We start from the raw sequence: 16,272 nt of genomic DNA on the forward strand, positions 1-16,272 counted from the left end.
TAAGAGCAAAGCTTGTCCTCACCTACCTCTGAAGAGGCAATTTTGGAGATGGTCATGTGAAGCACTCAGAAGTGCTTCCTAGATTACACACATCTTTACTCTGTCAGCACATGTAACCATATCGTGTAACGTCTTCATAAATCTTCCAGTTCCACCTTAAAAATTGTTAGTATGCTTAACCAGCTACTTTCTGAGTCTGTTGTGGCAGTAGTAGTAATCTTTTTCTCCAGGAAAATTTTCAATGAACAGCCATATCAAATACTTCTGTGAACCCTGAATAGATGTGATCACCAATTACAGCATATGAATCATCATACCATGATAAGTACCAGAGTTTGGAGCTTATTCTGAGTTCCTTTAGGGCACGTCCAAGTGGATGTAGACGACCTATTTCACCAAAGCTTGATAGACTTCATTTCATGACTTAGAACTTAGGAAAAGGCAGGAAACGTGGGAGAAAGGGTGCAATGCACGTGTCGTATATGTAGATTTGAACTTTTGCTTGAAGGGTGAAGGGTTCATGATGGGGTGGGAAAGGCAGCTTTGATCTTCAGCACTTCATTGTCTGAGAGGGGGTAGTCTCCTTATGAAAAATATATTTGGTTACCCACAAAAATCTCTCACTGGTAACTTCATGCTGCCTTTTCTCATTTTCTACTTACACATGTTCCTTACATAATTTTTGTTCTTAAATATCACACAGTATTGTCATATTGGCAGTATTAGTCTGTAGTTGACTTGACGCTTTGATTTTCTTATTTTTTTTCCCCTCTCTTTCTTAGAAGAGGTGGCTTATTTGGCTTTAGTTTGTTTCTCCAGATCAATGGTTATCTGATGGTTGCTTACGTTTAAGTTTGTATTAGGGGACCTAGGGTAAGATAATGCAAAGCACAGGAAAATACAGTCTCATTTATCTGATTTTTGCTTTCTATGCATTAGGCAGACACAAAGTTACAGAATTACTCTTAATCTTTTTGCCCAGTTTCACATTCTTGTCAGCTGTGACGGGCTTACTTCTTGATGATTAATGTCCTAGATATTCAGGTTAAGTTTATCTTTCAAGTTTTTCCATTAATTCATTCCAACAGTAAGATAGCCCTGGGGGTGTGTGTTTTTTTTTCTTCTTAAAGTGCTAATCCTTTATCTTCGTGTGTTGTCACGACTTCAGTTTTCTATGAACTGGAAGAATTCCTTTTCCCTCAGCTCTTTGCTAGGCTGCCTTTTGTCATCCTTGATGTGTTCCCAAAGGAATTGACAAGGGTCATCTGTCCTAGCTTGAAAAACAAGCCATGGTTTCTCCTACTTTCACCAAGACCCTTCTGAGCTCAGGTCAACGTGCTTTGTTCTTGTTTTGTCACATAGCACATTTCCCTCATTTTATGATTTCATTCCTGTGATAGGTTGGTAATTTTCTTGTTACTTAGCAATGTACTTAACTTTGTTTCTGTAGCTGGAAAATAATGAGCACTTGGAATTCTTAAAACTATTTAAGACAAGTAATTTTAAAGCAAAGTTGGAATTCATTTGTACAAGGACCATTGGGAAAGAGTTAAATGAATGTACACTCAGGTCACAACTTCATTATGCTTAGGCTGGCTTTTTTGTGGTTTTTTTCTTTACAGAAAAGCAGCATAACATGCAATAGCAATATGCTTCTTTTCAGCAGTAGCGAGAAAAAGTGAAGGCCGTATCACTGATGTAGCAACAGAGGAAGGAACAATCGAAATCTAGACGTAAATACAGAAAGTGGAAAACATTACCTATCCAAATTTCAGTGGGTTTTTAGTTTTTTTCTTTTGTGATATGTAAAGGAGTCTGTGACTTGGACATAAGGAATGATGCAAATAAAACAAACAAAAAAAAAGGTGAAAACCAATCTGTAGTGAAGCCTGCCAACATGTATGCAAAAGTCAGGTGAAGTTCAGGACTCGTGAAGCGATTGAGTCTGCCATCAATGGTGCATTTGCTCCTCCTCCATGATTTTGCATTTGTGCTCTAATCCACTGTTTCTTGCCTGTTTTACCCTGTGTTTTTTTCTTTATTTTATGTACTGCTTGTTGAGTCCCCTTAGTTTTCCTCTTCTTTTAATTTCCCACAAGGACAAAGATCACTTGGAGTTTGACAGCTTTTCTTATTACAAGCCTTACAGCATGAATCGTTTCTAGATGCTTTGTCATGCAGGGAGACAAGGAGATACTTTCAGCAAACAGCATTACTGGAGAGGGGAAAAAAAGGCTATGAGAAGGATGTTTCTAAATAGGTGCTGCTTCATAGCAGCTTCAAATTAAATCAGTAATTCACAGACGGTCACTTTGTTAGGGATTGGCAACTGTCCTAATTGAGCCTCCATGTAGAATCTACCTGAATCAATCTTAGTGGAGTTCCTGTTTGAAGAAATACATAAATGCCTCTGAAAGTCTTTTCAAGCAAATTGGAAAATAAATTAAATAAAACCTGAGAATCTGTTTTTCCTCTGTGCTTTATATTTATGCGGAGAGTGCTAGAAGAATATGTAATGGCACAATTCTGTTCTGATAGCATGGTGCATCTCTATTCAGTCAGTTGTTCCAGTTCTAAAGCAAATGAGGATGAGGCCCACTGACAAGAGTTCACATTCTTAAGAGGAAAGGAGATCAGTTAAATTATTCAAGATCTGAAGAAAAGTTTAAAATATAGAATCCATATTAAATTTCCTGGTAGTAACATTGTAGACTGTTGAAGTGGGATAACTGTAGAAATAGTACGTGTTTTGTGGAAGAATGTCACTAGTTGGTAGTTTACACCTCTTAGATATACAGAGGACTATTTGTCTGTCTGCTATTTCAGTTAAGAATTACCAAGTAACTTAAAATGTTTGCTTTGTACATATGTATACCCTTAGTTTCTCACCCTCATAAAAGGCAGATGGCTGCACTACTGTGAGTAAAGCTGCAGGGTTGTGCCCTATTCTAGCTGTCAGACGGTAGGAATTAATTTTGCAGTTAAATACTAAATTTTCACCTTTCTTGCGAATTTCACACCAGTGAAATATGCTCACTGAAAATTCCTCTTTATCAGCATTTTCTATATTGTAACTTGACAGTGAGAAAACCTGAGAACAAGCTGTCTGTATTTAAGCCAGGTTAGCAGAAGTAAATTGACAGAGCTTGATAAAATGTATTAAAAGAAATGCATTTTACCACAATCGGGGATATTTACACTTAGGGGTTTGTTGTTTGTTTTTTTTGGAGAGCAGCAGGTGCTGCAGGTGTTAGAAATTAATTGGTTTGTTGTTTTTTTTCTGAAGAAACACCATCATAGTGTAAGTTTCCTTTCCTTGCTTGTTCATTTCTCAGTTCTGTGGGTTTTCAGGGAGAGAGAAATGTAACACTGTTATTAGTATTGTGAAGACGGACCAAATCAGTTCCAAAATCTAGATGGAAATACAAAAAGACTTCAAAGAAGTGTAACTACAAAACAATCTGAGGGATCTCTTGGGGAGAGAGTGCATCAAAGAGTTACCAGAGGGGATTCCAAAGTATGAATGACGCATACAACACTGCTTCCACTGCTGCCAGCCTTCGTTGGTTTTGGCTTTGAACTCATCACAGTTGGACTGTTCGAGTGTTCGTGAAAACACTGGTTAGCTCTTGATAATGTATGACCACCCCAAACAAGATTGGAGCCCCTTTATGGCAAAATCTATGCACAGCACGTAATGAAAAAGTGGTGTCTCTCTACCAGAGCTGTTAAACCTCACATGTGCAGGAGAAGGTTTGATGGCCAAAATTACAATAGTTACCCTTACTTACCCCTGTGACTTGAGCTAATTTCAGGCAGTTGTACTGAGAGCAGAAGTTCCCTAGAGTAACAGGAAAGCATTTCACAAAATGCATGGGAATGTACCAAGGACTCTGCTAGATGTGCCTTCATCTCACAGTTTAATGTTTCACTAAAATTACTTGTATTTTATCTCCGAGTGAAACAGTGCAGGCAGCATATGAGGACCAGTGGGAGGTTAAACCCCATATTTACATTTAATTGTGGAGGAGGTAGGAGTAGTACAGGGTAGAGAGGTGGAAGAAAAGCAGGTGTAAGGGCACCAGCTTGGATGAGGGGGCAGGTGTGCAGTGGAGAGGTCAGGAGCTGTACGGTGGCAATGAAAAGCAAGGCTGCACTTCTCATTGATGTAAGATTTGTACAGTACAAGGCAGATGTTTTCAGTGTATAATTGGAGAAAAACTTTCTGCTTAAGTGTCTCAGCCCTTAGTTCTTTAAAACAGTACAGTTTTTTCCAGTAGCATTCAGTGACATGAGGATTAGGCTTCTAAACCCAGTTCAGACTATCTCAGGGTTAAGAGCAGAGTGCAGCTATTTATATTTACATCATTTCTCATGTGGGTTCCTTGCAAAAAACCAGATCATTTTTTATGTGCTTATTTGACTGAGTTCTGAAAAGGACATTTTAATCTTACTTTGGTAAGCAAACACTCAGAGAGGCAGCATTAAGAAAGAACATCAAGATGCGTGTATGTATTACTTGCAACGTAAACAGGAACTAAAATAGCATGTTTCTTTGACGAAATTGTAGGAATGGACCTCAGTGGGTTGTCTCAAATAAAATTGTAGTAAAAGTGAAAAATATTCAGTTGTAATTTTAAAAAAATCACAGACAGTACTTCATGAAAAGTGGATTTTAAGAATATACTTTTTGAAGTATTACAGCTCTAAACCAACAAATAAAGATTGAGTAATGAAATGAAGTTTATATTCTGCTTCTTTTGAAAATTAATTTAATCATAGAGAGCTGTCATATTTCTGTAACGTGCTTGCACGATTTGTTTGTGCTGTTTTAAACCCGTCATTTGTTTTCAGAAGCAAAATAAAAGGAGTGTGAGAAACTACTGGCTAACAGAATTAGTGCAAAAGATCTTAAGTATTGCAAACCGTTGTTCATTCCAATAGTGAAGCCTGGTCCCCAAATCCCTTGCTCATGCAATCCCACAGGTGTGGGCCAGGACCCCAGATAGCATATGGACATGTTTGTCTAGGATAGCAGAGTCCCCTGCTGTTGGTGTTCCTGTCATCCCTGTGTGGAGTCTGGCCAGAGGACCTGCAGCACCGTCCAGGCCCACATGCAGGAAGATAATGAGCACCCCCAGATCTTGTGCAATTAAAATCGGAGTAGGGCCTCACCAGGCATGGATCAAGACTGGAAGCTGGGAAGCTCTCGCTAGTCTCATTAGGCATAACTACTACAATTTCTGATACCAATTTGCCTTGCCTACACAATGAGATTAATGATTTGTCTGTTTGCATTTGGTTTTGTTCAGTGCACATAGTATAACTTCAGTTTGTATTGGAAAAATAGTGAAATATAGGGAGTCACATTTGTTCGGAATGCAAGTGCAGCTGTCTATGCTATGTATGTGTTCTCTCTTTGATATTAAAAAAAGTACTGTTAGAAGTTGTTCTTCATAAGCTTGTAAATGCTGATCTGTGCCAAGTTATTTAGACTTTACTTTTTTAATAATGAAAATGCTGAGGAATACTGTACAGCTCTTATCAAAAGTTGTTATTAACATTTAAAAATTGATATGGGCCATGTAAAAGTCAGTGGTACAGGCTACAGACCCAGCTCAGCTGAGGAAATACAGGTTTGTTTAAACTTTGAGTTATTAGACTGAAAATCCAGCTATCACTCAGAATAGTTTTTCAGCAGCTTAAACCAAAAGCTACACTGTTTCTTCTGAAATAGCCTTTTATTTTAAAGCATCCTTTGCATCATTGCTAACAAGGTTATGTTTTTCCCGTGATGACACTGGCAGGGCCTAAACAGCACTGAGACTACTTTACTCATCCCTGAGCATCAAGTGGTAAGCAGTGAGCAATATTCATGCTTCCTTGCATGAATTTGTGTGGCGTCTTCTATTACCCTATGCCAAAAAGTCCCTCACCAGAAAATTTTCCAGTTTCAAGGATGCCATCCTTCCAAAACAAATCGTTTTTTTCTACTTATAAAAACATATGTGGTTTTTGCGTTTGTTCCTCGTGATGGCTTAAATGATAAACTCAAATAAAAAGGATAATAGACAAAATTGAAAAGATTGGTGGAGAAAACTGGAAAGTTTGCTTTTTTTATCATTGTTTTGGTTTGGTGGGCTATAGGATATATTCTGACTGTGGCGTTATTAACAAACGTGGGATTCTTTTATCATGGTAATGTGGGAGGCTCTGTGAGTCAGCATGATACTTTAAAAAGTTTTAAATAGCAAGAAACAAACATTGACAGATTTTGAAATGTGTTGCCTTTTTTTCTTATTGTAGTAAGTAATAAGGAAATGCTCAAAATATCCACTTAGTGAAATTTTCAGACAAGATAATTGTATTAATTGTCTAATATATCAGAAAACTTAAAATAGCCATTATTCTTTTATGGAGAAAAAAATTTAAAAAGTTCAAGATAACTGAAGAAGTACATGCTGAGGTATATTAAAACTGTCTGCTTGCTTACATTAAGCTCTGGTGTCTTACATTAACACATATGCTCTCTTAGCATACTTTTAATTTTTCTTTGTTCTATTCTTGTTTAATGTGTTCTTTTATCCAGAGAGGCTTTTTCTGCGCATTTAAATTTGAGTGCAAATATCTTGGTGTCTTAAACTGCTTTGAAATGCATGTTTTCAAGCTTTCCGATTTTAATGTGGTTCAAAACTGGAACACGAGTGTGGTAAAGGTGCAAAACGCAGCTTGCAAGGTTTAGCTACAAGAAATATGTGGTGTTTTGTGTTTGTTTGAATGGTAAAGTTTATAGTTTTGTATGCAACTTTGTAGCCTGCATGAAGCATAATTGGGAATTGGGTTGTGTGGTGGTAATACACTTCTTTAGGAAGCGCTTCAGTTGCATGGATTCCTCCAAGGATGAATTTTGAAGAGAATTTCACGCAAAGGGGATTTCTGATATAATGGGAGCTGAGTTTATGGTGCATAAGCCAGGAGCTTGCCTTCTTATTTTTCAGTAAAGTGCCTATATATTTGCATATGTTGTATAAATTAATTTCCAGGAGCTTTTTGCTTTGGGAAATTTGTACCAAACAGTTACATTTAAGCATAGCATCACTTAAATTGGCATGTTTTTTTCCTACAGCTGTAGGCACATTTAACTCCGTGAAAAGGGGGGGGCATGTAAATACTCTGTGCAAACTGGGGATCAAAGTGAGGGTGATAATTTTGTTTTAAGCCATTGAATGTTTCCTACCCTTTCATTTATGGAGACTTACTGTATTTTGATTCAGCTTTCCAACCTTTGTATTTTTGTCCTTTTCTGTATTGTGAAAACTCTTCTGCAGTGGATTGTTAATTTGTAAATTAACTAATTGCTTTGTAATGTAGTTAGCTTTTTTTACATTGTCTGTGATTAAAAAAAAAATATCTGTATGATTATCAGAGGTAAGCTGTAAATAAAATAAATACTTGGTTTGCAAACCGTATCTTCTAAGTAAAATGTTGCAATTTTTTTTTTTTTTTAATTTCAAGCAGTTTTCTTGTCTGGGAATGTAGGACTGTGGTGATACAACATGTAGATGTGCTAATGGGGAGCATATTATTAATGTACTTCTCACCATACATGTTGGTCACAGCCAGAGGTCTTCACTGTGCTGTAACTCTAATGAAGCGCATGTACTGGGTTTCAAAACCACCTTCCCACTCTGAGGTACAAAAAGCAGAAAGGGAAGGCTGCGGAGGTGTGAACCTGCAGTCCCAGCTCTGTGAAGCTGGACACTTGTGAAACCTCAAGGTCCGGGGAATTGAATTTGGCAAGGGTGTTTCTGAATGTAGGCCCCGAAGCAACTTGTGTTTTTCTGACTGATTATTCATCTGAAAACTATTGCTCTAAGCCAAGTTCCTCTGTCTTTGAAGTATGGACTTGGAGAGTGCTAGGATACATAGCAGTAAGGTGTATTTGGAGGAAGCTCTGTTGCCTACAAGGAGAGGGCTGCGCTCTGTGGCCTGTAAGAACATAAATTTCCTGTTAGGTGGGTAACCAGAAATAGAAATCCCCCTGTCCTGTGAAAATATACTGGCTTAAATCATTCAGGTATAATCTGCAAAATATATTTGCTTCTAAGTACTGTGATATCGTTAGACCACCGAGGGCTGGCTGACGGTACTGGCTGAGGTCAGCTGTCTGTGTGCTTTGGTGGGGGAGCAAGGCCACAGAAATGCTTACCGCAGACTTGGTCCCTCAGCTTCAATCCTAAGTCGTTTCTCTGAAGCACTTTCAGTTAGTGTTTAGTGGTCGATGCCACATCCAGCAGCTTGCTTTCCCCTCTCCTGTTCGTGGTGACTGACTTGTTTGCTTTGGCCATGGAGAGGGATGCCTGAGTCACCCATGTATTTAACAGCATGGGAGAGTTTTGATGGATTTAAATGTAGCGTGTGATCACCAGCCAGCACTTCCACGCTTTACCCAACTTAGTCTAGGCAGAACTGAAAATGGGCTCGTTTAGCTTTACGTTGTCTTGAGCTGTGCATTGTTTCTTTCCCTAGTGACATCTTGATCTTTCCTGTAACGTGTCCTGTTTGAGTCGGGATTTCCTCCTGCAGGGCTTTAGTTCATGTCTAACATGAGGATTACAGGTCTAGGTACGGGGAGTGTTGTTGGGTTGGACATGGTCCACTACCCTGGCCTCTGCTGGATGTCTAGAGAGAAGCTGTTAATTTTGAGGTAACTAGAAATCTACCTAGGTTGGAAAAGATATTTAAGATCACAAAGTCCAATTGTTTACCCAGGACTGCCAAGTAGGCCAAAGCATGTCTCTGAGCACCACAGACACATGTTTTTAGAACACTTCTGGGACTGGTGATTCTGCCACTTCATTGAGCAACCTGTTCTGGTGCTTGACCACCCTCTCAGTGAAGACATTTTTCCTAATATCCAATCTAAACCTCCCCAGCACAACTTGAGGCTATTTCCTCTTGCCCTATGCCTTGTTCCCTGGGAGCAGAGACTGCCCCCCCGCCCCCCAGCCCCGCCAGGCAGCTGTCAGGAGCCATCAGGTTCCCCCCTGACCCCCAGCCCCTTCCCCAGCTTTGTTCTCCCTCTCTGGACACGCTCCAGCCCCTCTGTGTTCCTCTGCCACGAGGGGCCCAGAGCTGAGCCCAGGGCTCAAGGGGCGGCCGCCCCAGTGCCCAGCGCAGGGGGACAGGCACTGCCCCAGCCCAGCTGGCCATGCCAGTCCGGCTACCAGCCAGGAGGCTATTGGACTTTTTAGCCACCTGAGCCCAAATATTGATGTAATTTCATACAAATCCAGTAAGTTTGCACTTCTGTAACCATGTGAAAATTCAGCTCTTGGTGATAGACCATTACAGCGTTCAGTCAGCACATCTGTCCGCAGGCTATGAAGTCGCTTAGTTCTTATAGAAATGATTAGACTATTAAAACCAGAAACTTACAACAGGAGGGTAGTAGTTGGTTTTGAACAAGCAGGTTTTGTAGGTTTCCTTTGTAGCCGGTGGATTTATTCAGCTCTTAGGAAGTGCTGGTGCATGCTGGAGGCTTGCAGTAACACCATTTCATAGAACCATGCAGTGAGTTGGGTTGGAAGGGACCTCTGGAGGTTTCCTTGGCCAGTCTCCTCCTCAAGGCAAGGCTGACTTTGAACTTAGACCAGGTTGCTCAGTTAGGGCCTTGCTTGGTGGAGCTGTGTGATCTCTGAGGGTGCATATTATGTAAGTCTCTCTGGGCAACCTGTTGTACCAGTTCCTGTTCAACCGCACCCTCACATCCAGTAGGAATTGCCCTTGTTGCAGCTTGTGGCTGTTGCCATTTGAGTTTTCACCGTATGCCTTGGGGTGCCATCTCTCCTTTAATTCCTTATTGGATTTTACTCAATTATTCAGAAGCTTTAGATTAGTTACTTGTATTTCAGAAGGTACGTATCACAAAACAGCTGCTCTGATGAGGTGTGACTTCATTTAATAATTGCATGTTGTCTTAAGTTTAATTCATTTGAATACAGTTCTGGAAAGAGCTGTTAAGAAATAAAATGTGCTATATCCGTAGTGTTTTATGATTCAGTGATGCAACCAATGCAAATTACTAACACTTTATGTATTTTAAACCTGTCGGTGCACATGTACGCACAGAAATGCATGATGGTGCAAGACTGATCTTGTTCTTGAAATTCCAATTGCAGCAAAATGGAAAGGAATAATTTATGGATTTAATAAGTAGGCCTGTTGCTATCCATGATGAATAATCCGACATAGATGACTACTGTATCTTAAATTGATAGTCAGACCTCTAAAGACTGAGCAACATTCCGATAAGTCCTAGAAAATGAGCAAACTTTGATGGCAGTAAAGATAAAGTATTACTTCAATTGTATGAATAATCTAATTATAACTGTGCTATGCAAAGAATTTGGGACACTCCTTTGGCAGGAGCTTTTTTTGAAGTAAATGTTATTTATTGATTTTCTTAAAAAAGTTCTTTGCTTTCTGTATATGGATTTTCCTAGCTCACTAAGACAACATCTGTGCTTACACAGTCTCTGTCTTTTTCAATTAGTGGTTGTGGTGGTCTGTTTTTAGGCAGATTCCCAATATTGTAAGTTGTTAGAATGCGCTTTAGGGTTCACTTACTGTAAAGTCAAATAATTGCAGTACTGTAGATGCTGTGTAGATGTCGGTGTGGTTCTATGCACTATGTTAATTTCATTAAATTGTTATCTTAACAGTTGCAGTTCGCTTGTAGTCACAATCATATTAAAAAAAAATACAAACCACAACCCCCTGTAAGCTTGTAATAGAATAGGAAAATACTCTTTGCTTCTTCTGTTGGATTCCCTGATTTTTTTGAGCCTCTTAAGTCTTGCATCATTATGTACCGCATTTGATAGCAAAAACATTTTCTGAGGGAACTGTCCTGATTTCAGTCTTACAAAGTAGTCTAGTCTAATTGGTCTGCTCTAAGTATTTCTCAAGAAGAAAACCAACAGAAAATACAACAGAAATGTCAAAGAGGAAAGGCGAAGAGAGGATTGCAGCATTTTAAGGAAATAATTTCTTTTATCTTTTTTGTGTTACTTTGATTTGTAGGATAGCTTCAGAAGCACAGGAGTTCTCCACAATGCATGGATGGTCCAAGTAGGCTGCTGTCTGGTTTCAGCCGTTACCAGTGTCTCTAGTGAAGATGCATAAAGTTGTGCAACACTATGGAACAATAGAGATTTTCAATTATTTTTTTTTCTTTTTAAATTTGAACCTCTTTGAAGATAGACACGTGCTGGAAACTGTGGCTATTACTGCTCGTAATTTTGTCAGCTCTGGAATGATGTGGTTGCCATGCATCTTTCTGTGTCCCCTTAGGTCTAACATGAGCATAACAAACATGTGCGCTACTCATAAGCCAGTGCTTGTTTGTTGCCTTTGCATTATATTCAAAGGAACTTCCTTGTGTTTTTTTCAAATCTGCTGAAGTATCCAAGTGACAGCAATTAGTATTATAGGAGTCATTTTTAAACACCCGAGTTTATTATCAAAATGTATGCCCGGACAGCTATGCCTTTAATAAAAAAGACATTATAGTCATGAAGTTTGTGGGTGATTGTGTTTTTGTAATTGTTGGAGGCTTTTCCTGGCTTTTTGAAGGAGGTGGATTTCTTGCCTGGGGGTGTGTGCTGGAAGCAGTCTGTTTGGCTCTTGGAGAGGACCGGTGGGCTTGCTAACTACTTGTTGATTATTTCAGCAGAGCGGAAGGAGATACAATCTGTTCCTGAAGCGACGTCTCAGGGTAAAACGGTGATGAATGATATTGCAAGTGGCTTGGATGGCTGCAGTAATAACATGCTTCACTGTGTGATGCCTTTTGTTAACTGGGAGCAAGGTTCACAGTGATAAATATTCTGTGCTTTCGCCGAGAACTTTTTCATGTGCGTTCTTGCATTAAGTGGGAGAAGACAGAGACATAACCCTCTGAATGACTGTTCTTACTGTTTCTACTCTTAATACAATGGACACCTAATTCAGTCCTATACAAATACACTTTTGCTGATGGGTGTGGTTAAAAAAGCCAACACCAGCCTTCCTTAGCACGGAGTTAAATTTAGACCAGAGTGTTAGCTTCTGTGGGGAGCACTTTGCTGTATGATCCTCTAGTCTTGTAAACAATTTGGTAGAGCTGAATACTGAGCTGTTAATAAACAATATTACCATATTATGTTAACTTCTGCAGGAGGGTGAAGTAATAGTCTTATATTTGTTTACTTGTTGTAGCCTAATCAGTGAAAAAAATGAACGTTGTTACTATGACATTCTGGCATGCTGATAAATAAAAATATGACCTTTAAAAGATCAACTGGAATACTAATAACTCTGTTGCATTGATACCTTTTATTAGTATTTTTTGGTTTGTTTTTTCTTTTCCCCAGTACCCCTGTATTGTTTGTGTGCTATTTTCGTATGTGGACATTGCTGAGACATATTCCTCTGTGCGGTTGGTTTAGTGAATCTTGTTATGGAGCAGAAAATGCATGCTACCTGCTTTGAGTCGATGAACTGTGCCTTAGCAGGCTTTTGTGTAGAGTGGTGTTCTGACTAACTGCAGAAAAAAATCATGCTGTAAACTAATGCTTGTCTTGATGATTTATGACGCACTGTAAAGACTGTGAAAGAATAAATGGCAGCATTGTTCACAGGTATGCTACGCTAACATATTTGTTCATCGTGTACCAGTTATTTACATATTGTGTTTGTGGATATAAGCAGTTAATTTTGAAGTTATTGTAAATGGATACAGCCCTTACGAGAACTTGCCCAAGTTATAACTTCAGCTATGAAGAAACCGAAGAACTGAGGCAGTTTGGGGAAACTTCTTTGTCTTCTGTTAAATTCTAGAACAGCAGCAATACTTGGGTCTTTTTAATCATGTGCCTGTATCTTCCACAGATTGATAAAAGACATCAAAGCAAAGATTCTATTTTCTTCAGGGATGGTGTTAGGAGAATTGATTTTGTTCTCTCCTATGTGGATGATCTTAATAAGGACTGGGAAAAGAAGTTGGTAAGTTTGTCTTTTTGAGGTGCTCTTAATTCTTGTCTATTTAACTTGTGTATCAGTTACAAAGCCTTTCAAATCACTACACTCAGCTGGAGTAGGACTCTGCTAAAAATTTTATAGCTGTGTGAAAAGCCATTCCATGTACTGAAATCTCTGTGTTATTTGCTGTTGTACATTGTGACCCAATTTTATTACATTTTTGGGGCTTTGTTTACTGTATTGATCACTCTCCATTACTTAGGGTTGGTCAGTATATTACACAATCAATGCAAAGTAATTGAAATGATTTTGCTTTCTTCGTTTAACAGTCTTATAGTTAGCTGTGGCTTTGGGGGGGATATCTGTAAATACTCTTAAAGGAATGTTTCTTCTAAATAAACACAGCATTATCCAAATGAGACTTAAGAATAACTTACCCCCCACCCCCATCCTTTGACTTCATTTAGAGCAGAAGTAGATTTTTGGATCCAAGAATCCATGCTGTTTTCCTTTTAAAACTTTTCATTAAATATATACTCTGATTAAAACAAACACAGCGTATCCTCTGAGCCTTTTCCATGTGGTTGACTTGCTCTCTGCACATGTGTATTCATTCTTTTAGAAGGATATTTAAAGTGGCTGTGATAAGAGACCTCCTATGTAACAGAGCACAAAGTACAAGCTTTGTCTAAAATGCTGGTTAGAGATCATCCCTGAACTTCCCAGCAAGACCCGATTGCCTGAATGGCTACAGTAGGTCAGATGGAATCAGTAAATGACATGTACTTGTTCCTTGCTCGCACTGCCATTTGAGGTCCTACATGACTAACATGTAAATTCAAGCTATTCAGAGAAATCCAGTACTATGAGATGCAGACAAGACCAACAAACTTTATATAAAACACAATATTAAAAAAAATGCAGAGTTGTAGTGATTGTAATTAGTTTGTTTTCTCTTTATTTGCTGCCTTTTTTTCTGAGCCAGGAGAGGTTATATTGCCAACTAGTCTCTCCAATATGTATCTCCAAACTTTGTTCATAATAAAAAAATAAAATTGAGAGATCTAAAAAATGTCATTCGTATGTAATTATATTATTCTGAAAGATAAGGATATCTGAAGAAATTAACTATACTGAGGCTTATGGCAAAAACAGATCAAAACTAAAGGTTTGTGAAGTAAAGAACGCTTATCTATATCTTGTCATATTAAAGTGTTTCGTAATTAAAACTTTCCTTTAAACAAAACCTGCAAGATTGGGCTGTTCAAAAAAATTGCTTACTGCTTTCCTTCCTTTATGAAGGAAACACTGTGTTCGTGCAGGACATGCTGCCTGTACTTGCATCCAAGTGTGATCCAGTGTAGAACACAGCCCCTGCATCTTACTCGTGTTACCTTAAAAAAGCCATAATCTCTCATTTTCTCTGTTTGGTGCTTTTCCCAGCTTAAGTATCTCATGGTCAGCTTTGCTCAGCTGGCCTTACTTGGGAGACAGGGGTTATATTATAGCTATGGTACCAGAAGTTTATGTCAAGGCATGCGTTTTCAAACACACACTGACTCTTCATCAGATTGTAATCCTAGCTAGGTTTCTTCTTCTCCCATAAAGCAAAATGCATGTAAAAAAGAAGAGAGCAGTCACTGCAGAGAGAAGAACGATAGCCATGCAAAATATGTGAAAGCAAATCTTAAAATAAACTTTTCCATTAGTCATAATTGAACAACATGAGAAAAGAAATGGAGACTATTTAGGTAATCTTTCCAGTGGAAGGAAAATGAACCAGATGTTCAGTCTAGTCACTCATTTGCATTGTGTGCAGTGATTTTCTTCTCATGGTGTTATGGGTCATTAGGGGGTAGCAGGAATCTCTGCCAGGCCAGAGGCCATGTACCTGGGTGTCATTATTGGCTGAAGGATTCATGTCAGGAAGAACCCAAGAGTTAGTAGCTAATATTGTAGGTTCTCTTTGAGGTAAAAATGCACTTAGGAAGAAACATCCGTGTCTTGCAAAAGGCTAGAACCTCTGCATCAAGTTTTGTGAGATTCGATTCCGTATATGTCTGTTACTCACCAAAGAGTTAATGGCCCACTGGAAGGAGGCGTTTGGTCTGTGGCCCTGTAGGTTGGTTCTGCCATCTCAGAACGGACGGGGGGGGGAAGATGTCAATGTTACAGCACATCAGTTTTCACACGGTTGCTGAGGAATCTGTTAAGAAAATGAAATTTGCCCTGTATTGTACAAAGAATACACCCATAAATTAACACAGACTTCTTAGCATAGAAGTACCGTGTGGTTGTCTGTGGGAACAAGATTTAAATACTGATGCACTGCAGCTTTTGGAATTCATCTGGCATACTGTCCTTGCTGCTGTACAGTCATCACAGGCAGGAAACATGAATTTCTTTCACTGTAGTACGATGACACAGCGAAATGAAACAGCCAGGAATAGAAACGTTCATAGGAAGAGATCAACAGTTGTGACAGAGGGTTTTGTTTTCTTGTCTCAAGGAAACGGCTTTATTCTGCATCCTAAGAAAGGGATGAATAACTTCTTTCTGTGTTTCAATATAGCCCTGATACAGATGAAAGGATGGTCTGTTCATATTCTCCCCCTTAGCTTCATGCAGAACAAATGCATTAACTTCTTTGATGTTCTCCAGAAGCTTTCCAGCTTAAAACACTGTTTTGAACTTGCCTTCTCTAAGCTGCATCAATGAATCCTAACCACAAAGTCTCTCCAAAAAAAAATGAGGATTATATTTTTGTGAGACAATACTTCACATTTCTTCCTCCAAGTCTCTTTACATTTTTCCTCTAAGCGTCTAGCAGACAAGTGGAAGTATTTTACCCACATGTGAAATACATGTGAACATGGGAAAATAAATAACAATTTTTAAAAATACCAAACAAATTACTCGAGTATTATCAGGGCATGATCTTCATTTGTCCATAAGTGTATTTCTTCAAAAGAAACTCCAGAGCATTAGGACTCTGGGTTCTCTGTGCAAAGTAACTTGTTCCTGTGTTTACTGGAAGCAAAGTCCCCCTGACCCTAGTGGGTCATGGAGGTACAGAAAGAAATTTTATCTAGCCCTTTCCCACTTCTCATCAGCTGAGACAGAAACTTCTGCTTTCTAACAGGCACCAGATAGCCCAATATTAGGGAGCCAGGGGCAACAAAAAAACCAGATGCTTGTTGCTCCTGCTGCAGGCAGTTAGGCTGCTGACTGTGAGAAGCTGTGTCCCCA

At 39.0% G+C, this 16,272-nt stretch overlaps 1 protein-coding gene across 4 annotated transcripts in view; it reads left to right on the top strand.

Moving 5' to 3' along the window:
• Window positions 1–16,272, top strand: part of ANO5 (anoctamin 5) — a 62,408-nt gene that overhangs the window by 15,612 nt on the left and 30,524 nt on the right. For 2 of the 4 annotated variants that reach the window (XM_055721706.1, XM_055721707.1), the window contains 2 exons: window positions 5,808–5,855; window positions 12,934–13,047. In XM_055721706.1, the coding sequence (XP_055577681.1) occupies window positions 5,808–5,855; window positions 12,934–13,047 (162 nt within the window). The remainder of the gene's footprint in view (window positions 1–5,807; window positions 5,856–12,933; window positions 13,048–16,272) is intronic. The other 2 variants (XM_055721708.1, XM_055721709.1) reach the window with 1 other exon arrangement.

Source organism: Falco cherrug, chromosome 10 (assembly GCF_023634085.1).
Source record: "Falco cherrug isolate bFalChe1 chromosome 10, bFalChe1.pri, whole genome shotgun sequence".
In the NCBI taxonomy this organism is placed as follows: domain Eukaryota; kingdom Metazoa; phylum Chordata; class Aves; order Falconiformes; family Falconidae; genus Falco; species Falco cherrug.